The following is a 20,835-nucleotide window of genomic DNA, read 5'->3' on the forward strand; positions in this document are numbered from 1 at the left end:
ACCAAGCATAAAATTGCCACTGGATTTGGGGAAGGAAAGGGATTAAGCAAATTGCAAAATTTGTGAGCGTGTGGTAAATTTATTTTCTCATTCTAAAACCAGAGAAGAAAAATAGAGGATTGTAAACTCTCTCTCTGAAGTTCAGAGCAGATGGAATGATAGGTTTTAATATTTCAAAAACACCTGAAACATTAAACAGTTATAAACTCTTCAGAAATACCCCATGTGAAATAATAATTTTTAGCAAAATGTGCTAAATATTTTAATATAGGAAATAGAGCATTTTCATATTGCTACAATTTCAACCTCCATTTTTTAGAATTGCTTAGGAGACAAGACATTCATTGACCATGACACTTCCCCAGCAAACAAGGTACCTTTGGAAGAAACTGGAACTCACAAAAACAAATAGGAAAAAACCCTGTCTTGATAAATTCCCATTGATTGGATTTCTGAAGCTTGAGAAATACTCTTGGATGCTAGAGTGCACTCTGTTATACTGTCCACAGACCCTTTAAGGAGTTCATTACAACTATTTGGTTTGTTCAGGATTAATGAATATTGTCCAAAAGTCAGGGTTTTGAGAGAAACAGTTTTAATGTCTGTCATGGTTTAATGCTTAAAGGACTCCTTTTTTAAATTGTTAAACCCAAATATTTCAACTGAATCTGAACTTCAGTGACAGTTCATAATATTGGTGTTTTTCAGCATTTTTTATCTGGATTTAGAATAGGAAAATCTAATTTCTGCTCACAGAATTTCACTGAATCACTAAGGTTGGAAAAAGCCTCCAAGACCATTGAGTCCAACCTGTGACCGATCCCCACCTTGTCACCCAGACCAAAGCGCTGAGTGCCATGTCCCAGCCTCCCCTGAACACCTCCAGGGTTGGTGACTCCACCACCTCCCAGGGAATTGCGTTCCAGTGCTGAACAACAACAAAAAATAATTCTTCCAGATGTTCACACCACTTGTTCTTTAAATACACCTCAAAACAGCTGCTCCTATTACAATTTTTACCTCATCCATGGAGTCAAACTTGGACCACATCTCAAGTCACACTCAGCTACAAAGCAAGGTGAGAGATCCCAGTTCCCACCAATTGCCCAAGAGCCCTCCAAGTGGAGTCAGTGCTTCCTCTAACCTGTTCCTGGATTTCAAACTTATGATAGATGTTAAGTTGTCACATCTCCTTGGTAAAAGGTTTCTGCCATATTCCTGAACTGTAAACCATGGTCTATCTCTCCCAGAAGAAATGTCCATGCTTGTAGTTAATTCCTTATTTCATCTCCTTCTGGACAGAGCAGTTTGATCCCAAAGACCACCCTGACGCTCAGGGCACAAAGGAGGTTACACCTTGCTCACACAAAGCAAGCAGGGCTGAAGGAGCTGCATGGAGACCTAATTATCCTCAAAAAGGATGCACCTAAAGAGAGGCTGGGTGCACATCAGGAGTCAAAGGATCATGGAATGGTTTGGGTTGGAAAGGACCTTAAAGTTCATTTAGTTCCATGGGCAGGGACACCTTCTGCGATGACGCCTCTCAGTAGTTAAAATATACTCCGTGTCAGTGGTGTTTAGGCTGCGTTGGGTTATTCTTTTACTCTCTCCTGTCTTGCAGCCCCTTTGGCCATTCTCTGTGGTCTGACACACTTTTCTGCCGACTGCCAAGAGGACAGGGCCACCTTCATTGAATGTGACATCCAAGTCATGGTGGGCACCTCCCAGCAGAGAGGATCTGTGTCCTACCTCTACGTCTGTGGGGACACCCCACCCCAGGGGCATTTTGCTGGACTTTTCGCCAGGTTAGTGCCATGTCTCTCCAACAGCCAAGTGGGTCCATCCATGAATAACTTCCCCCACATATTATTCCACCATTTGCAGAATTGTCCCCTGCCAAATGATGGACTGAAGGAGCAAATTCCTAATTCTCAATAGAGCAGTTTGGCCTTGAGACCGCTAGAGAGCTCCGCTGGGTTGTGGAATTCATTCCTTGTGCCTATCAAAGAATCTCCAGTCCCTCCCCACCCCCGCTTCCCTCCTGCCTTTTTAAAGTGTTTGAGAGACATCAGAAAATCCATCTTGTAAACAGCCTGCTTTGTTCCTTCTTAGGTTTTAATATTTATCTTCTGATCCAAAGCAACATCTGGTGGATGCCAATGGGAAAAAAGATTAGGCATTATGAAAAGCAGAAGTCTTCTTTTTTCTGTTTTTCTCCTTCTTTTTTTTTCTTCTTCTCTTTTTCTTTATTTTTTTTTTCTGCTTTGTTTTCCTCCAAGCAGTTTCATGAGTAAAAAGTCAGGGAGTAAATTCAGCAGGGTGTGCAAGGGTGCTTGTGCTTTGCAAATCCAAGGCCAGGTTGTCCAGGAGTATAACTGTTGCCTTTGATGGAGCAGTGAGGATTTATTCCTGCAGAGCGCTTACTTCTAGGAGTAAGTGGGATGTCTGAATTAAAGAATAAACACATGAATGATTGAAGGATTTAGTTTGGAAGGGACCTCAAAAGTTCATCTTGTTCCACTCCCTGCCATGGGCAGGGACATCTTCCACTATCCCAGGTTGCTCCAAGCCCCGTCCAACCTGGCCTTGGACACTTCCAGGGATGGGGCAGCCACAGCTTTTGTGGGCAACCTGTGTCCCACCAGACTCACAGGGAAGAATTTCTCCCTAATCTTCCATCTGAATCTCCCCTCCCTCAGTTTGGAGCCATTCCCCCTTGTCCTATCACTCCATACCCATGTGAAAAATTCCTCTCCAGGCTTCTTGTACCCCCCTTTAGATACTGGAATAAGTTGAACAAAGCCTTCCAGAAGTTATTTAGTAAATAGAAAATTAGAATAGCATTGCAAGGCATTCCCCATGGTCTGCTGTACATGGTGGACCCACTCCTGGCTGCTGCATCTTGCCACAGTCCAGGTATTTCAGTGGAGTTGCAGAGGTTTGATCCTCATCGTGACCTGATCCTTACATCATACCTGGTGTTGATTCACCAGAGGGAGCTCTGGATACCCTGAATCGAGGGGGAAAAAACCAACTGGCATTCACTGTACAAAGACAGCAGGACACGAATTGCACAATTTTAAAAACTTGTTTAAAAATATAAAAAAATAGAAGTTTCCAACTAAAATTAATTTTAAAAAAAAGGTTTACGCAGCTGCAATACCTCTCTGTCAGTCTGTCACACTTCTCCCTCACCAGCTTTTTAATTTGACCTAGATTTCATAAGGTCTGGCTTTTTTAAGAAAATCCTTGTCAGCTTTGAGAAAATCAATGCTAGGAAGAAAGAAGTTATTTTCCTGTTGAGGAGACAGAGGGCAGAATTCTGCCTTGATCTGTACAACTGGCCGAGTGTCCAAAGCCACACTGCCCTGGTAATGTCCTGTAGCATCCCAGGAGATGGGGAGGACAGATCTTTTGGAGAAGACAGAAATAAGGAGACTTAGAAGGGGGAAAAAAAGTGTAATTAAACTAATTTCATCAGTTCTATTGCTCCCAGAATTACTTGTTTCAAATCAAGAAACTCCTTGGCTTGAAACAAGTCATTCTGGGAGCAATAGGAGAGTCTTGTCTTGTCTGGTTTAACTTTGCTTTGCTTTTCCTCACCTCAGTGTAACCCTCAACCAGAGAACCAACAAACTTGAGAGGGACTGGACAACCCCATATATGTTTCTTTCCTTCTCCTTTTCCCCTGAGTATCAAAATTGTGCTCAGCTCTTCACTGATAAAAAAATGCATCTTCAATGGTATAATACTGCTACTACTACTACCACTGCAAATACTCCTATGATTACTTTTCTTCTTTCTCCTTTTCTTGGTTTTGGCTGCCACTGTGGAGAAAGACATGAAGTCTTTTTACTGACTGTTTGCTTATTGTTTTCACTGTGGTTTTTAGTCCAATTTAATTGTGAGTGCCTCAGAGACAGGGTTTATTATTCCTCCTGGGAGTCTTATCAGGGAGAGATTTCTGAATCAAATCAATCAACTTTTTTTTACCTACTATTTTTGCATTTTCCCCACTTCTTCAATGTCTTTCATATTGTCTTAACTTTTCACCCTTTTGTGCTCATGCTTCTTTTTTAGTTAGAAAATAAAACTTGGGCTGATTTTTTTTTCTAGTGAATTTACTTCTAAAATAGTTCTTGCTAAAGGAAAGTAGGGGCAAAGGTTGTTTGTTTTCAAAAAAGTTTCCTGATTCAAGAAATCTGGGAAGAAATAGAGGGAAAAAATGAGAGGTTTGAATCATACAAATTAACTTATTTCAGAAGTTCTGAAAACTTTTCCACATTTAAGTTCAGAAAAATATTTAATCCTAGATTGGATTTGCACAAAAGTCTTAGAAAATTTAAATGGTTCCACCAGAAAACAACTAATTTGAGGATTCCTGAAATAATACGTATTGATTGCTTTAATTAATAACAGTAAATAATAACAATAATAAAAATATATATGAATTTGATCTCTGTGCAAATGCCCAAGAATTAAAACATTTGTCCCAGGACTGGGACAAAACTACTGAAGTAATTCCTGACTTGAGTGTACATTGAATCTCTCCTGTTCTTTCTTACCAATTTTATGGAATCACTGAATAGCTTGGGTTTGAAGGGACCTAAATCTCATCTCATTCCAACCTCCCTGCTGTGGGCAGGGACACCTTCCACCATCCCAGGTTGCTCCAAGCCCCATCCAACCTGACCCTGAACACTTCCAGGGTTGGGGCAGCCACGTGGACAATTTTTTTTCAGTGATATAAATAACTCTTTTCCTTATCTAGTCTGTACAACAGCTCATCCTTTATCATCATATTCCTTTGGAGAATTGCACATTTTGCCATGAACAGCATTTGTATCAAGGTACATTCCTGAATTCCCTGTAATAATTCACAGACTTTTCTTGCCTTTCCCTTAAAAACTGCAATTTGTTAACAGATTTCCAGCATCAATGTTTCAGGATGTGGTTACACAAGGACAGAAAGGAACTGGCTCTTGTTACAAGCAGAGCTTATTTACTTTTTACAAAAACTGTGAAAACCACTCAAAGGTCCTTGTATTGACTTGAATGTTTGGCAAATCGTGTCCATGCCCTGCATCCAGCCGACCACCACCCCCTTCTGCCTTTAAAACAGTTGATTATTTAAAAGAAGCAGTTTTTTCTTGGAGCTTTATAAAGAAATACTCTGCAGTCTTGAAAGATAGCCCAGTCCACTGAATTGTTGTACAGGACAAAATCTGTTCTCAAAGTGTTGCTATCAAAAGCAAGCACAGTTCCCCAAGGCCGGCTTTTGATTATTGATACAGCAGAGGGAAATATTCATTTAAATATAAAAATAAAAATTCCCTGTTAAAAGGGTTCAGCAACTTGCAGAAGCCTTTTTTTTTTTTTCTTAGTATTTTTGTGGTCTCTAATGTGGCTGATTCCTTCTTTAACACTTTAACCGTGAAAAAGGGCAACAAAACAAGCAGCCCCTAAATGCAGGTGAGAGCAGGCCTTTTTTTGTAGAGTGTGCTGCTGCATCCAGCAGGGAAGTTTGAAATCTTCAGGGTCATCAAACTACCCTTGATCATCACCCTCCTGACAAAGCTCTGAGTCCTGGCTTTCCAACTGGGTTAATTTTGGGAGAGCTTTGGGCAAGGGAGGTGCTTCTCCCCCTCTACTCTACTCTCATGAGATCCCACCTGGAACAGTGTCCAGATCTGGGGTCCCCAGCACAGGAAGGACATGGAGCTGTTGGAGCAAGTGCAGAGGAGGCCAGGAAGATGATCAGAGGGATGGAGCAGCTCTGCTGGGCAGAAAAGCTGGGAAAATTGGAAGATTGTTCAGCCTGGAGAAGAGGAGGCTGCAGGGAGACTTTAGAACATCATTCAATGCCTAAAGCAACTCCATGAGAGTTGGAGAGGGATGTGGACAAGGGCATGGAGGGGCAGGACAAGGGGGAATGGCTTCACACTGACAGAAGGCAGATTTTTGTTAGTTATTAGGAAGGAATTCTTCCCTAGGAGCGTGATGAGGCCCCGGCACAGGTTTCCCAGAGAAGCTGTGGCTGCCTCATCCCTGGAAGTGCCCAAGGCCAGGTTGGACGGGGCTTGGAGCAACCTGGGATAGTGGAAGATGTCCCTGCCCATGGCAGGGGGGTGGAACAAGATGAGCTTTAAGGTCCCTTCCAAACCTGAACCACTTTTTATTCTAACTTAGACACTTTAGCAAATCCTGTTATATGGGATTTCGGCAACCTGAAGGCCTCTTAGAATGCTGATCCTGCCTATTTGATCCCCTGTTTTGTTGAGTAAATCATGCTGTGAACTCTGTCCTTTCTTAGCTATTCAGAAAAGCTGTGTGATTTCTGAGCTATGTTGGTGTTGCTTTAGATCCTTTCCTTTCTTCTCACCTTCCTACAAGTTGCTGGTGTGAGTCTGGTGATGGGGTGGGGAGGAGAGGAAGAAGTAACAATGGCCAAGAGTCACAGAATCAACTAGGTTGGAAAATACCTCTGGGATCAAGTCCAGCCGTTAACCCTGCACCACACCTTGCTCACCACTAAACCATATGTTGAATCCTATAACTCCCCACAATGAAACACTACCAAAATCAGCAACTGTCAGCAGCAAAACCAAGGGAAAAAATGTTTCTCCCCCCCAACCTTTTCCATTACTTCTTCCCCCTATGCAAGGGGAGGCTTTAGAGCAAATGTCTGCTGGTATAACTGGCACATATATCGAATCTGCTTAGTCTGGGCTGTTAAGTAAGTTTAATTAATTTACTAAGTTAATGTTCCAATGTTAGCAACAAAGCATCATTGCAATCAGCTGGGTAGCAGGAATTGGAACCCCTAAATGAGCTCATTTTTTCACAGTTGGAATTAGGGACCAGTTAGCCAGTTGTGTGGTTTTTCCAATTTCTCCCCTTGCCCTAGGGGAGTTGCAAGTTATTCATTCCCCATTGCTAAGTGTGAGTAAGATGGGGAGGGGGGAGGCACAAACAAACCCTACTCCTTGTAGGAGTCCATCTTTGCTCCCAACACTGCTGATTCCCTCGCTGCTGTCTGCACTTGTCTGCCTGCCTTGGTCCTAGAATGGCATTTGTTCCTATTTGTGATGGTTTGGGGAAGGAGAAAAGCATCACTGAGAGATATTTACTGCATGTATTTTCATCCTGAGTGTCTGCAGATAAAGGGGGGAAAAACAAATAAACAATAAAAGAATGGAAACAAAATTACAGAAATTTGCAAAGTTTGACAAATGGTGGCCAGGAGTTGCCACAAGCTAATGGCTTGCAATGATTAATAAGAGTAAAAATAATTGCATTTCATTAAGATTGATGACACCCCATTTAACCTCCCTTCTCGTTTCAGCCCTAAAGTGGAAAGAGATGAAGTTCTCATCTATAATAGCTCCTGTAACATTACCATGGAAACTGAGGCAGAGATGGAGTGTGAGGGAGCTAATCAGCCAATTACTGCCAAGATTACTGAGATATGGAAAAACTGGGGCCAGAACACTCAGGTATAATCAAATCTTTTTTACAGACTGATTCAAACAGCTTAAAATTAAATTTGTAATATTGTGTACATTTAAAGGGGGGCAAGAAAAAAAAACAATTTAGGCTGAGCAGCAGCAATATATAATATTAAATGCTTTCCAACTTTGAATAGCAGTTCTAATGCAGCACAGCTGAATTAATGGTTAACTATGGCTAATCATGTATTTTATCAGACATAAATGAGCTTTACCTTATTTTCTGAGCAATGTATATATATTTTTAACACTCTACGCCTTTTTTTTTTTTTTTAATATAAATTCAATTCTGTTCTAAAAAAGGTTATTTTCAGTTGAGCAGAAATCTTAGCCATGAGGTACAGTTTCAGCTCTCTGGCAGAGACTTAGCATTCAGTGCAGCCCCTATATATTTGATTATTTTATATTTGATTTTTGCTGCTTTTCAGCAGCTGAAGGAAAACGGGACACTGCTATCTGTGTGTATAGCAAGAAAAGAAGACAAATGCCAAGAGTTCATTATGAAAAAACTGTAACTCTGAACCAGTGTAAATTTTAAGACTTTATACCTACAAATGTCATTGCAAACCTGAAATGTCCCTTTAGAGTCCTCACAGTTTTGCAGAATTTTTGGGTGTTTAGCTACCTAAGAAGAAATTTAAAGGGGCTGGATATCTGTTGAACACCAAATATCCCTTTGTTGCTATCCTTTCCTAAAGGAGCAGCTCCTGAGAAGTGGTGGAGACCTCCTGCATACAGGGAAGTGAGTGGGGATAGTTACACACCTGACTTAGGATAAAACCCAAATGCTATTTTTTATCTATTAAATAAAATTTTCACACAGTCTTTTAGCATAGTTTAGGAAAATGAAGTTCATTTGCTCAGCATCAATATTAAAGTTGCCATGGTAATTTTAACTCTATCTGCAAAGAGATTTCCTGTATTTAAGGACTTTAAATTTACTTTGCCACCCCAAAAGCAGGTGCAGTGTCCTGGCAGAGTAATTTTGGTGCATTTCTAGTGTTGAATTCTGTATTTAATTTTATATATCTGATCTATTCTGTATTTAGGAGTCTCTGAATACTTGCAAATCTACCTTACATGAATGTTACTATTGCAGTGGATTATCTTAAATGACAATTCCTTGCTTCTGTTAAGCCTGTCCTTGGTTTGTGAAGGAATGTCAGACGTAGAATGTTGCCAATTAGGGTTCATTTGCTCATCAGCCTTGTTAGTTATGCTACCTAAAACATGCCCATCTAAGGAGAAAAACAACCCCTAAAAATTGCTGGGTGGTGTCTGCAGGAGGCCAACAAAGGCAAGTGCCCAGGCAAGTACCAGATCAAATGATAACTATGCCTTATATTCCTATTTTCCTTCCCAAATGGGATAAGGGCATCTCTAGAGTCCCAGAGCCTGGGCAGCAGCTTGGAGAGATGTTCCCCTCTGCTGTCTGTGACCTGGGCACCTCAGGTGTATCACAGATCCTGTAGCCTCAGTGATGACAGGATGACAGGTTGTCTTTTGACTCAGGTGGGAGCAAGAAGAGGAAGAAGCTGTGAGGTTTGTTACTGTTGTGGTTTTTCTGCTCAGAGTGGAGAAAACCAAGGAAGTCCTAAGTGTCCTGAATGAACAAATTCATTCAGAGCAGGATGGAAACAGCAGCACTTTAGATCTGGGATTTGCTGCTGCCTAATGAACCCAGTGGGCATTCGGAATCATTTTATCCCTCTTCCCAAAACTGGCTTGGGTGAGCAGAGGTGGATAGGTGGGGAGTTCAGATAAATGGCTTCAATTTTGGTCCCTTTCTGGCTGACAGCATCCTGTTAAGATTTACGACCTGGTGCAGCGCATGCATGCTTCACTGTGGAGGTTTAAATCATGTCATATGAACTGGCCTTACCTTTCCAGTGGGAAAAATGGTCCCCAGGTTCAGCACTAAGCAGTGAAATGCATTAATAGCACCACGTGCCTTAGGATAATGGTGCTATTAGCAGGCAGCACAACTCTGTGTACAAGTAATGGGGCTGCATCTCTTTATAATAACATCTGGCACTTCTCTTGCATGCTCATGCAAAGGATCTCAAAGCATTCCATAAGAAAGGGGCATGATCCTGTTCTCAGCACAGCTGCACTGCTCAGTGGTTTGTTTTCTGCTTCCTCTGCTGCCAGCTGAAGGATGCCTGGGCAAGCTGAGAATTCAGCCCAGCTGGGTGCCGTGGGAGGGTTGGCTCAGAGGTGATAAGATGATGATGATGGAGCAGGATTAGCTCCAGGATGGCGTTGGAAGTGAAAAGAGGTAATTCAGAAAGGTTGTCAGAGGCTTATGGCATGGAATGAATGGGCACTGGCAAGAGAGAACAGACTTGGCTGAGAACAGAAAGTAATAAATAAATAAAAAGTAAAATGTTGGTTCTGGGAACCTGAGCCTAAGAGTTACAAACGGTCACAACACCAAACCTGCCAGAGTTCAGGCAGCATTTGGACAACATTCTTAGGTGCAGACAGGTTCTTAGGGTTGTTCTGTGCAGAGCCAGGAGTTGGACTCAATGATCCTTGTGGTTTTCTTGCAACTCAGGATATTTTATGATATGTCCATTTATTCAATGACACAATTTTTAGGGTATTTTTTCATGAGTTGTATTATTTAAACAGCTGCATTTTCTGATAGGTGCCGCAAAATCCATCACTCAATTTTTGTCCTTTCAAATCTGGTCTCTGAGCTGTTGCTTGCATGGATCATAGAATCCTAAATGTTGGAAAAGACCTCCAGGAACATCAGGTGCATGGTTACAGTGTGAGCTGGGCTCAGGTCTAAATCTAGAGGACTCATAAAATTTCATGGAGTTTCAAGTTGCTATCTGGAGATCTGTGATTTTCATGGCAGATTTCACGAAATTTCAGTTCAACTTGGATTTTTCCTGGAGTCTGGTCTGTGTCCCCCTTCCCCTACCTTCCCCCCCAAGAGGACAGTTTTTATGATTTTATTTAGAAACTGATTTAAGCTCTTGCCTCACTTTGTGTTTGAAGTATTTTGCCCTGTGTGACTTAATTAGGTCACAAGAAGGAAGCAGCAGGCCTCTGCCCCACTATTGCATTCAGCATCATTAGTGTTTGTAACTTGCTCTGTTTTTTATCTAAGAAGAGTTGCACAATTATTTTTATTTCAGTATATAATGCAATTTAGCCTACTGAAAAGAGAAGGAGGGGAAAAAAACCCCAGCACTGATTGTATATCCCACAGGACTTAATTAGTTCACAGCTTCAAGAATGCACTGGATAATGGGACGATATGAATTAAATAATAAAAGGGAAAAGAAAAGTTCTAATGCTCACTCAGTACCTGTCCACTTCCACCTTAGCTGCATAATGAGACGCCAGCTCTGGTGACACTGACGAGACGTGCAAAACACCCTGAAAACACAAGGAGAGGATGCTCATGGGAGGATTTGACCAGGCTCGGATGGCTCTGAACCCATTATGCTTAGTGAGCCATCCCATTATTATTCTGGATCACTGGACCAGACCTAATCGTGATGCAAAGATGCTGTTGGAGCAGCGCTTCCCTGCTCCCACTCCCCCTCCTCTGCTGGCCCACGCGGGTGACGGAATGTTCAGCAGAGGGCAGATGCCACGGATTAGGTCAGCCATAGGGAAGCTGAACTGGTATCCCAGTGAATTCCCTGCAACCCAGCCCTCAAGGTTGTCCCTGTTGAGGGACAGGAGGTTAATAAAAAATAACTTGCCAGATAAAAATGTCATCCTGGTTTATGGCTCTGCCTGGGTGTGCTGGATTGCCTTGAGTTTGTTTTTAACAGGGTGTTAAGGGAAGGTCTTGAGATTTAAAGATTTTAGAGTATTGAGGATCTGTGAATTCTTAGCTTGGTGATGGATACAGGGATAACTGCTTTGTTCACTTCTCATGAAAGAAAAAACATACAAAACCCCCACAAAGGCTGTGTCTGAGATATGTACAGTCACCTCAAATATCCTTTCTGTTCAACTTCCACTTAGTGTGATCAGGACTAGCTCTTCAAATCCCTTGGATTCCTCTGCAGACCTTAGAATCATTCCTTTCCTTTTGTTGCCTTCCCCTCCCCCCCCGCATTTACCATCTCTCTTGACGCCAAAGTATTTGGATGTGAGGAAAGAAATTACGTGGTTTCAACCATTGGAGATACTCAGTGATTTACAAAGGTGGCAAATCCTAGTCAGCTTTCAGGAAGCATGGAAGAGTCTGTTACTTTATTGCTCACAGCAGGATTGATGACAAGTCATAGAATGGTTTGGGTTGGAAGGGACCTTAAACATCATCTCATTCCAACCCCCCACCATGGGCAGGGACAGCTCTTGATGTTATCCACCTGCGAGGGTTACAAGTGATGGGAAGTGGCTCTGCTCTTTCACCTCATTTTAATGCTGTCCCCATGTTGTGTGGATGTTTGATGGGTGCATGTTTGAGGGTGAAGGGCTCATACTTGGCAGTCCATGAGGAAAATCACTACAGCAGGCTGCGAATAGTTAGGCAGGGTGGGGATCATAGAGCCACAGAATGGTTCGGGTTGGAACGGACCTTAAAAGGTCATCTAGTCCCAATCCCCCTGCCATGGGCAGGGACACCTTTCACTAAACCAGGTTGCTCCAAGCCCTATCCAACATGGCCTTGAACACTGCCAGGAATGGGGAAGGAACAGAGCAGATTCCAGCTTAACATGGAGTTTGTTTGGAGGGAGTTAATAAAACAGCTGCCCTCTTCTCCACTTGAGGAAGAATTATAATACAATATGATATTTAATTCCTGTGTATCCATTCAGAGAGCACAAAACACCAGAACCCTTTATCTGGCCATGGGCATCACAACTTGCTGAGGTTTGGGAATAGTTTAATTGGATTTATTAGCAAGTATCCTGATAGAACCTGATTTTATGTTGTCTTGGGCTGTGAGTAGGGCTCCTGGGTCCTTTGGCAGTGCAACCAGCCAAAAATAGCCGTGTCACACAGGATGGGACATCAGGAGTAGGACTAGATGAAACCCTTCTATAATATTTTGTGTATATTTTCATAAATGTGCACTTTTAACATCCCAGCAAGCCCACCCTTGCATCTCCAAATTCCCTGTTTTCTTAACCTCTTATCTTGGTCACAGTGCTATTTTCAGAAGGAGGTGGGGAATGCAATAAAACCAACCAGACCCTCACAGAAAAGAAGTGGAACAGTCCATAAAAAACCTAATAAAAATAAACCCACAAAACCAGTCTTGGGGTACGGAGGCTGCTGGAGCAGGGAGGTACCATCTGCAAGGTTGTTAAGATGTAGAGAACCAAGATGGGCTCCCCAGTAACCACAGGCAATGTGAAGAGATAAATGGTTGACCCGAGCCCGTGTCAGGCAAGGATTGATGCCACTATCAGCCCTAGTGCCTTTGCAATGATTTTTTAAAAAATCTCTGATAGAGTGTGTTATCTAGTTACTGGCACGAGGGCAATGGCCTGGAGGCAGCAGGGAGGAGGGGGGAGGAAGAAGGAGAGCAGGAGAGAGAGAGAGAAAGGAAAAAAAGGTCATTCCAGGAGGACAATCTCTGTTGGACTAAATGAGAAAATAAGGGCCTTGCTCTGGAAGGGGAGGGTAAATAAATAAATAATAGGAAAAAGGGGCTGCTAGGTGTGTGAGGAAAGGATAAGCAAAATTGCTTCTCTTCCTTTCTCTGTTTTTCTTTTTTTCCCCATTCTTTCTTTTTTTTTTCCTTTTAATGGGTTCGGCCTTGGGCTGCAATGGGAAATTTAGGAGATGTGCTTGTGGTGTGGTTTTATTTTCCTTTAACTTTTTGCTTCCTGATTTGAGGTTTAACTCTTTCCTCTCCTGCTGTCAGATCAAAAATGAAAGCTTGAATTATAATTTTATCATTACCCCCCATTGTGAAAAGCCTCTTCTTTTTATTTTCAATCCCACCATCTTTCTAATGTCTCTGAGGAGATTACTTCCTGAACTGTAAGTGGCTTTCCAGGGAACCCTCTTCTCCCCACTGCCCATAGAGCTGCACTTAGGGATTCATTGGAAACTGCCCCCAGGATATCCTAGGATGGAATGCCATAATCCCTGGGATGGAATGCCAGTCCCTGTAAATCCAAAGCACCTCAAAGCTGTTCCATATGCATTTAAACAAACCTGTGTGAAATCAGAACTGAGCATTGCGTAGTTTAATGAGAGCTGTTTTCCTTCTTCTTCCTCCTTTTATCCCTGCTCCCAACCCTTAAGAGAAACAGATTTGGAGTGAAAAGAGCCATTTTGGAAGTGGTCCTCCAGGGAACAGAAAGCAAATCTTTCCCTTCCTGTGCAAAGGGAAGGCTCCAATAAGGGTCAGGAGGATGTGGGGAAGCTGAGTGTCTGTGTGCTCATGTCCTCTCCACTTGCTCCCAGGCACTTGCACAGAGTGTTGCTGCCACCTTTCTGTTTAATTATGACAGAGACTCTGATTGACTCCTGTGGCATTCAGGCAGTTTTGGAGGGGGAAGGATTGTCTGTGTTTGAAACCACGGCTTTGGTTCTCCATCTGTGGGACTCTGTCTCACAGAATGGTTTGGGTTGGAAAGGTCTTTAAAGATGTAGATTTTTCCACTAGACTGGGTTGCCCAAAGCCCTGTTCAACCTGGCTCTGTCTCAGTTTGGGGGAAGGGAATGGGAATGTTGGATGCCTGGGATTGTGCTGGGGCGTCCAGCCTTGAGCTCTGGGTGAAGTTGGAGGAAGCCTTGCCCGTTCTCCAGCTGCCCATCTCAAATTTAATGGAAAAAGGGCTGAGCAACTTGGAGACACACCTATCCCAGGCTTCTTCTGCCTCAGAGCATGGCTTAACATATCTGATGGTCTTGTCCTTTGTGTGGTGTGACATGAGACAAAGATGTGGCCTTTCAGCTCCTTGTGGCACTAACAGAGGACTCTAAATCACCATCTGACTTGCGTGCTCCCCCCAGTCCCAGACAGAGCAGAGCTGGGGGCTGGATGCTCCATATGGTGTTTTCTGTGTACCAGAGGCATTGGCTGACCTACAACCCCTTCCCAAATATTTCTGGGGTCTGGCCCAGCACCCAGCAAGGATTGGGCATGTGGTCACCCTCTATTGAAATTTTGGAGATTTCAGTGGCATAGGCTTGGCCAGAGTGGGATCATGGAAGGGATTCTTGATGTGGTTGGGCAATGGATGTGGCTCTAAAGTTCTAAGTCTGGTGCCTGGCCTGTCCTCTTGCCATGAGGGCTGGATCACGTGTCCCACCCCATCCACAAAAAGTGAGAAGAAGCCTTGGATAAAGTGTGTAGGAGGGGAGCAGAGTTCTGTTTTGCTTCTTTGAAAAAAAGTGGGTCAATCCTGAAGATAACAAAAGACTGAAAAAGTTGGTCTTATAGAAGACCACTGATAGTGATGGAAAGACAGTCATCTTGCATCATGATTTCTTCTGTGTACAGAGTTTAGAGTAAGGAATGGAGAAAGGACAAACAGTATTTGTTGTTCTCGGGTTTTTTTTAAGTTTAATTTTTTTTCCCTGATTTTGTTACTGTTGGTGCTATCACAACGTCTAGCATAGACTAAAAATGTGAACTGGCTGCACAGGTAGAGGAAAAACAAATCGAAAGTAGGGAGATTTCAGTTCAGAGAGTGTTTATTAAAAATTTAAAAAAATAATTGCTGTAGCAGCAGGGAAAACCAGAGCTCTTTGCCACAATGAATCTACTCGAGGCTTCCCCGTGTCTCTAAGGAAAGGGTTAATTTAATGTGGTTGCCAGTAAAAGCAAGCTGTTTTCATGATGAGCCTGTAATAGCCGGGTGATAGACTGACTTAACAACTGCTCGATAAATGCTGGGTACCATCCCCTGATTGGCAGCTCCCTAAGTGGAAGCCCCTCGTGTCCAATCTGTCCTCGTGAATTGCTGCAGAGCAAAGGACTTCATTAAGGGATCGTAAGGGGACCTCGTAAAAATCAGCAAATAATTACACTGGCGCTGAGGAGGAGCAGAGGGGACTGAGTGCTCTGTGGTCCCCCGTGAAGAAAAGCAGACATGCCAGGGCAGGGAGCATCAGGTGAAGTGGGTGCTATAAACACTTTGCCCTGAACGCTGGGTCTTCTCAATAAAGCTCAGTTTAGCCCCATCTATGGCTTTAACAAAATATTCCCAGTCGGCTCCATGGGTGGTGGAGGGCTGGGAGCTGTTAGCTCATATTCAGTTAAATTTCAAATGTCAGAGCTCGTTAGTGGTGATTTTAGCCAAAGACAGTTTGTGAGGAGCTGGGTAAATTTGAACTTCCTCAAATAAAATTGAGGAAAGAGGTTGCTGTTTTGCTTATTGATTTATTTTCCTGCTTTCACACATCTTCTCTGGGTCTGGGATTCTGATCAAGGATCAGGCTTGGCTTCACCCACTTAAGGGTTACAGTGCTCCCTCTTTCACATACACCCTCTTGCTCTTTCATTCTCTGATTCCCCTTTTTTTTGCAGTTTTTCCTCTTGCCTCAACTTGTGTTTGGTGAGTAGAAGGTGCAGTTTTTGCTTTTAGTGTTGAGGAGAGTTTTTCCTTGAGCTCACCAGGAAACCTGTGAGGGCAGGCACAGGAAGGCAACATGGACCATTGTGAGGTAGATTTAGGTTAGATATTAGGGAGAAATCCTTCCCTGTGAGGGTGGTGAGGCCCTGGTACAGGTTGTCCAGAGAAGCTGTGGCTGGCCTCTTCCCTGGAAGTGTCCAAGGCCAGGTTGGATGGGGCTTGGAAAGACCTGAGATAGTGGAAGATGTCCCTTCCTCTGGAAGAGAGTTAGATCTAAGTGGTTTTTAAGGTCCTTTCTCACCAAAACTGTGACTGCCTGATTCTCTGAAATGAGTTGGTTCAGAAGAAGTTGGGCAGTTGTTGCTCTGCAGTGCCTTTCTGGGAACCACTGTGTTAAAAATGTGGCTTCAAAGCTGAGATGGCCCAGACAATGTTGCAGAAATTGAGGTTTATCCATGCTGAAAGGACTGCAGATGCTGGTCACTGGCAGGGCTCCAAGCCAGTGTTCAATTTGAGGTCTGGAAGAGGGAGTTTCTGGATTGTCAGGTACATGAGGGATTTGAATACAGGTATCATGGGTAACAATTCTGGGTGAGTTTCTACAGGTGGTGATAGCTGGCATTTCCACCTTTACCTACATCCTCATTTGTGTGTGTGCTCTAGGATGGTACCCAACCCTCTCCAAAATGAAATCCACCTTTGGAATATTACTCAGCACACGTCTGCATCCTTTAGCACTTGAATGCATTCAGATACTGGGGTAAGGATGTGCCAGCAGGGATCCTAGAGTAAAAGGACCCTGGATTTTATATCCTGCCAAATAATTAACAGGCAGACAAATGTGTGTGTGGGAGGGCAGAGACTGAAGGCCATGGAGTGCATTATTGCAGGGGATCTGCATTCCCAACAAAGATGAGCTGTTACAGCCCTGTTACAGAGGGATGGCTTTACATCACAAACAACAGCAGTTTGTGCTTTCAACTCAAAGGCTTCTCAGTTCAGAGAGCAGTGTGTTGGTGGAGAGGTTCTCTCTCACGCCAGCCTCTCATCTTGTTGTCTGATTTGAATGAAGTTTGGGTTAAAACCTCTTGAAATGACAAGACTGGTTACTGTCCCATGATGCGTGTGATGCTCTCTTCAGTGGAGGCGTTCTTATTCAGGGCAAGTGGTTCAAAGTGCACTAAATTAACTTTTGCTGCCTTCTGGGTTCTGTTGTGGTGCTATCTGTACCCCTGAAATCATCTATCGTGTGCCACTGAGAGCTCAGACTACTGGAAAAAAAAAAGAATTAAGTAGATGGAAGTGCTGTTCCATAGCGAATCAGTTCTAATTTTAGCTACATAAAATAAATGTATTAAAGTGTACATATCTGCTGCAGACAGGTTCTCGTTTGGAAGGCGTCTTGTGCTGGGAATGTTCTCCTGTCTTTGTGCAGCTCCTTGCACAGTAGGGTCAGAGGCTTTATCTGGATTAATCACAGTTAAATAGACACCTCTGACTGCAGGAAAATTGCGTGGGTGTTCCCAGTGTTTTAAATGCCACTCAGTGCTCAGATTTCCATTAGGTACTGGCAAATTCAGCTTGGAGTGGAAAGGTGGCCTTTGCTGAGGCATGACGTCTTTCTTGCCCCCATAACCCGGTGATACCCTGTTGCTTCTGTGACCTTTTCTGTGCAAGTCCCATCTTCACCTTTTTACCTTTGTGGCAGATAAGTGTTTTTGATGATGACAATAAAGATACCACGAAGCACTTTTATTCTTGGTTGCCCCATCTGGGCTGCGCGTTTGATCCGAAGGGCCAGCGTTCCAGTCAGATTGCACTATCAGATGGAGCTGGCTCTATTTCCTGCATTATTCTTCCTGGCTGTACCACATTATGCAATTATGTTTGCATTTAAACCTGAGCACTTACCTGTAATGATGCTGTGGCTCAGTACATGATACATTAGAGCAGCAGATAATGCACACAGATAGGCTGAAGGCAGCATGTTGTTGATGTGCTAAAACTAAACAGGACACTGAGTTTAAAAGTGGGCTCTGAAAGCTCGCAGCTTGGGAGGAGCTGTTCCAAAAGCTCACATTACTGAAATAACAGCTGTGCAGGGTGAGATTCTCTACCTGAGGGGCAGGTGCAGGATTGTCTCCATCACAGAAGTCAAGTCAGATACCAGCACTGTTGGTCACTGCCACACACTTCTACAGGAGCAGGAAAGTCTTGGTGGCTGCTGGGAGTCCCAAATCCTGCATCCCTGTAGCACAATGTGAGAGGAAATGATTTTTTCAGGACTTAAAGGAAGCTTAGAGGAAGGCTGGAGAGGGACTTTTCATAAGGGCATGGAGTAATAGGACAAGGGGGAATTGCCTTAAGCAAAAAGGTTTTTTTAGATTAGGTATTGTGAATAAATTCTTTGCTAAAGGGTGGTGAGGCCCTGGCACAGGTTGCTCGGAGTAGCTGTCGCTGCTCAATGCCCGGCAGTGTCCAAGGCCAGGTTGGATGGGGCTTGGAGCAACCTGGGGTAGTGGAAGATGTTCCTGCCCATGGCAAGGGGTGGAACAGGATGAGCTTTAAGGACCCTTCCAACCCAAACCCTTCCCATCGTATGATGCATCCTAGAGAACTGACTGTGCCTCCACTGCTGGCCAAGCCCTTTACACCTCATTATACCTGCAGTTATCCCTGTGATGCAGGGACAATTTTGAATGCTGCTGCCCTGCATCAGATCCTTCCCTGGGTAGCTGGTCGAGCCCATTAATAGTCAATGGCCCTGATGCTTTGGTTGAGGAGATGTGGCTGCAATTAAGGCAGAATCAATGTTTGTCCTTGGATTGTGTGGATTTGCTGCCTGGTTGCTGTATTTTATGCATAGGACAGACCAAGTTGTAGCCTACATACAGAGTTTGCCCTCTTCCAAGCACTTTTCAGTCTTTGCCTGCTAAATCACTGCAAACCCCCTTCAAGCCAGGTTTGCAGTGGAGATGGTTTGTGTATCAGTTCACCTGTATTCCCCATGTTTCCATGGGAGCTGTGGGAAAACCAGAGGCTGGATCCCACACCAGTGCTCTGACCGTCACATCTGACTCAGGGCTCTTACAAAGGGTCTAAAACACAAGGAGTTCCACCTTAGATTGAGGAAGAACTTCTTTCCACTGAGGGTGTCAGAGCACTGGAACAGCTGCCCAGGGAGGGTGTGGAGTTCCCTCTCTGGAGACATTCCAAACCCACCTGGAGGTGTTCCTGTGTCACCTCCTCTGGGTGACCCTGCCTTGGCAAGGAGCTAGGACTAGATGATCTCCAGAGGTCCCTTCCATCCAAAACTACTCCGTGATTCTGTTTATTTTCCTGCCTGATCAAAAAAAAATCATCAGCTCTCACTGGCACTGTTGGGGTGGACGAGCCTCACTCCTCCCACCCCATTTGCTGTAGCACCCATTCAGAAATCCTGCTTGCTGACACATAAGCACATAATTTGCTTACTTTTCCTGCAGGTGGTCATCAAATTGTTGAGCTAATCTTTGCATTTGCAATATTTGCTCTCAGATTAGTAAGTGTAACTCAAGATCACTCAATCGGGAGACAATATTCGCACAGTGCAAAGGCTGGCACAGTCACTAGGCTTGGTTATCCTGCTTGTGTAAACAACTTGATGCTGTAATTTTCTCATTACCATTAAATTGCTGTTCTTAATTTGTCTCAGAAGCCTCTGTACTCTGAGAGATCTCTGGTTTAGAGAGATGTGTAAATTATGTGTGCCCTTTAACAGTGTTCTGGAAAGGAAAATGCAGTCCTGTTGAATCTAAACTGGAAAGTGACACTGAATTCCCCAATATGTTTACACTCACAGGATTGTCAGGCAAGTTGGGCTTAAAACTCTGCACTAGGATAGTTTCCACTATAATAAATAATCTGCTTCTGAATATCAGGCTGTAAATGAACATTGGAAAGATTCTTGTGAATTAACAAGAAGTTACCAGGCAGAAAATAGGCATTCCTTGAAACAGGGCTCTTCATGTGCTCCCAGACAGTTCCTCTGCTTCCCAGGGTGTTTTCTTTAATATTTGAAATTGAGATTTCTGATTTTAGGCTCATCCTCCCAGCATGACCCTGAGAGACCCAAGAACAACACTTTGGACCTCATGTGAGTGTGGTAAAGAGACAGGGACCTTCCCAGAGGTCTCATGGTTTGTTTAATTATGGAGTGGATTAATAGTGTTCGTATCCCTCTGTTATTTGGTATTTCACATGGAATTTGGGTGAGTTTTGTTGCCTGTGTGTATGAAGATGGCTCATCTATACCTGGGATATGTCTCCCTGACAGCAGTGATGTCTTTTCAGTGTCCTCCCTATAAAAACACCATTAGATTTAACTAATCCTCCGTGTCCTTAATTAAATACCTCTGGAGCAAGGAGCCTTACCTTCTGTGCTTTGAAATTGCAGTGATTACTCCCCTGCTGAATAAACCTTTTTCTTTTTGGTTGTTGTTTTTTAAGTGGCTTTGCTGGTTTTGTTTGGGGTTGTTTTGGGATTTTTTTAAACAGGAATTAAGCTGTTTCTCATGCCATTGTCCAGTTGCAAATTGGCTTGAGACTGACTTGTGCCATGGCCTCTGACCTCCAAAACTGCCCACTCATTTTTTTCCTGAACTAATCAGCTCGATGAACTATTTACAGTTGGCTTTTGGGTCTTCTCACTGCTTCTGCGGCTGCCCCTGTCTGAGTAATTAATGATTCTGTGGCTTGTTTATGGTCTTGAGTTACTAATGCTCTTGGCTGCAAATGCATTTTTACCTCTGGGACGTGCCAGTTTCCTGGTTCTA

The 20,835-nt window shown here is 43.5% G+C and overlaps 1 protein-coding gene across 2 annotated transcripts in view; it reads left to right on the forward strand.

The window, feature by feature from the left end:
- Positions 1-20,835, forward strand: part of PKHD1 (PKHD1 ciliary IPT domain containing fibrocystin/polyductin) — a 236,131-nt gene that overhangs the window by 46,719 nt on the left and 168,577 nt on the right. For both annotated transcript variants that reach the window (XM_042032908.1, XM_042032909.1), the window contains exons 34-35: positions 1,622-1,805; positions 7,346-7,496. In XM_042032908.1, the coding sequence (XP_041888842.1) occupies positions 1,622-1,805; positions 7,346-7,496 (335 nt within the window). The remainder of the gene's footprint in view (positions 1-1,621; positions 1,806-7,345; positions 7,497-20,835) is intronic.

The sequence above is a fragment of the Corvus kubaryi genome, unplaced genomic scaffold (assembly GCF_017639235.1).
Source record: "Corvus kubaryi isolate FWS band 111438036 unplaced genomic scaffold, C.kubaryi_AGA036_p1.0 37354, whole genome shotgun sequence".
In the NCBI taxonomy this organism is placed as follows: Eukaryota; Metazoa; Chordata; class Aves; order Passeriformes; family Corvidae; genus Corvus; species Corvus kubaryi.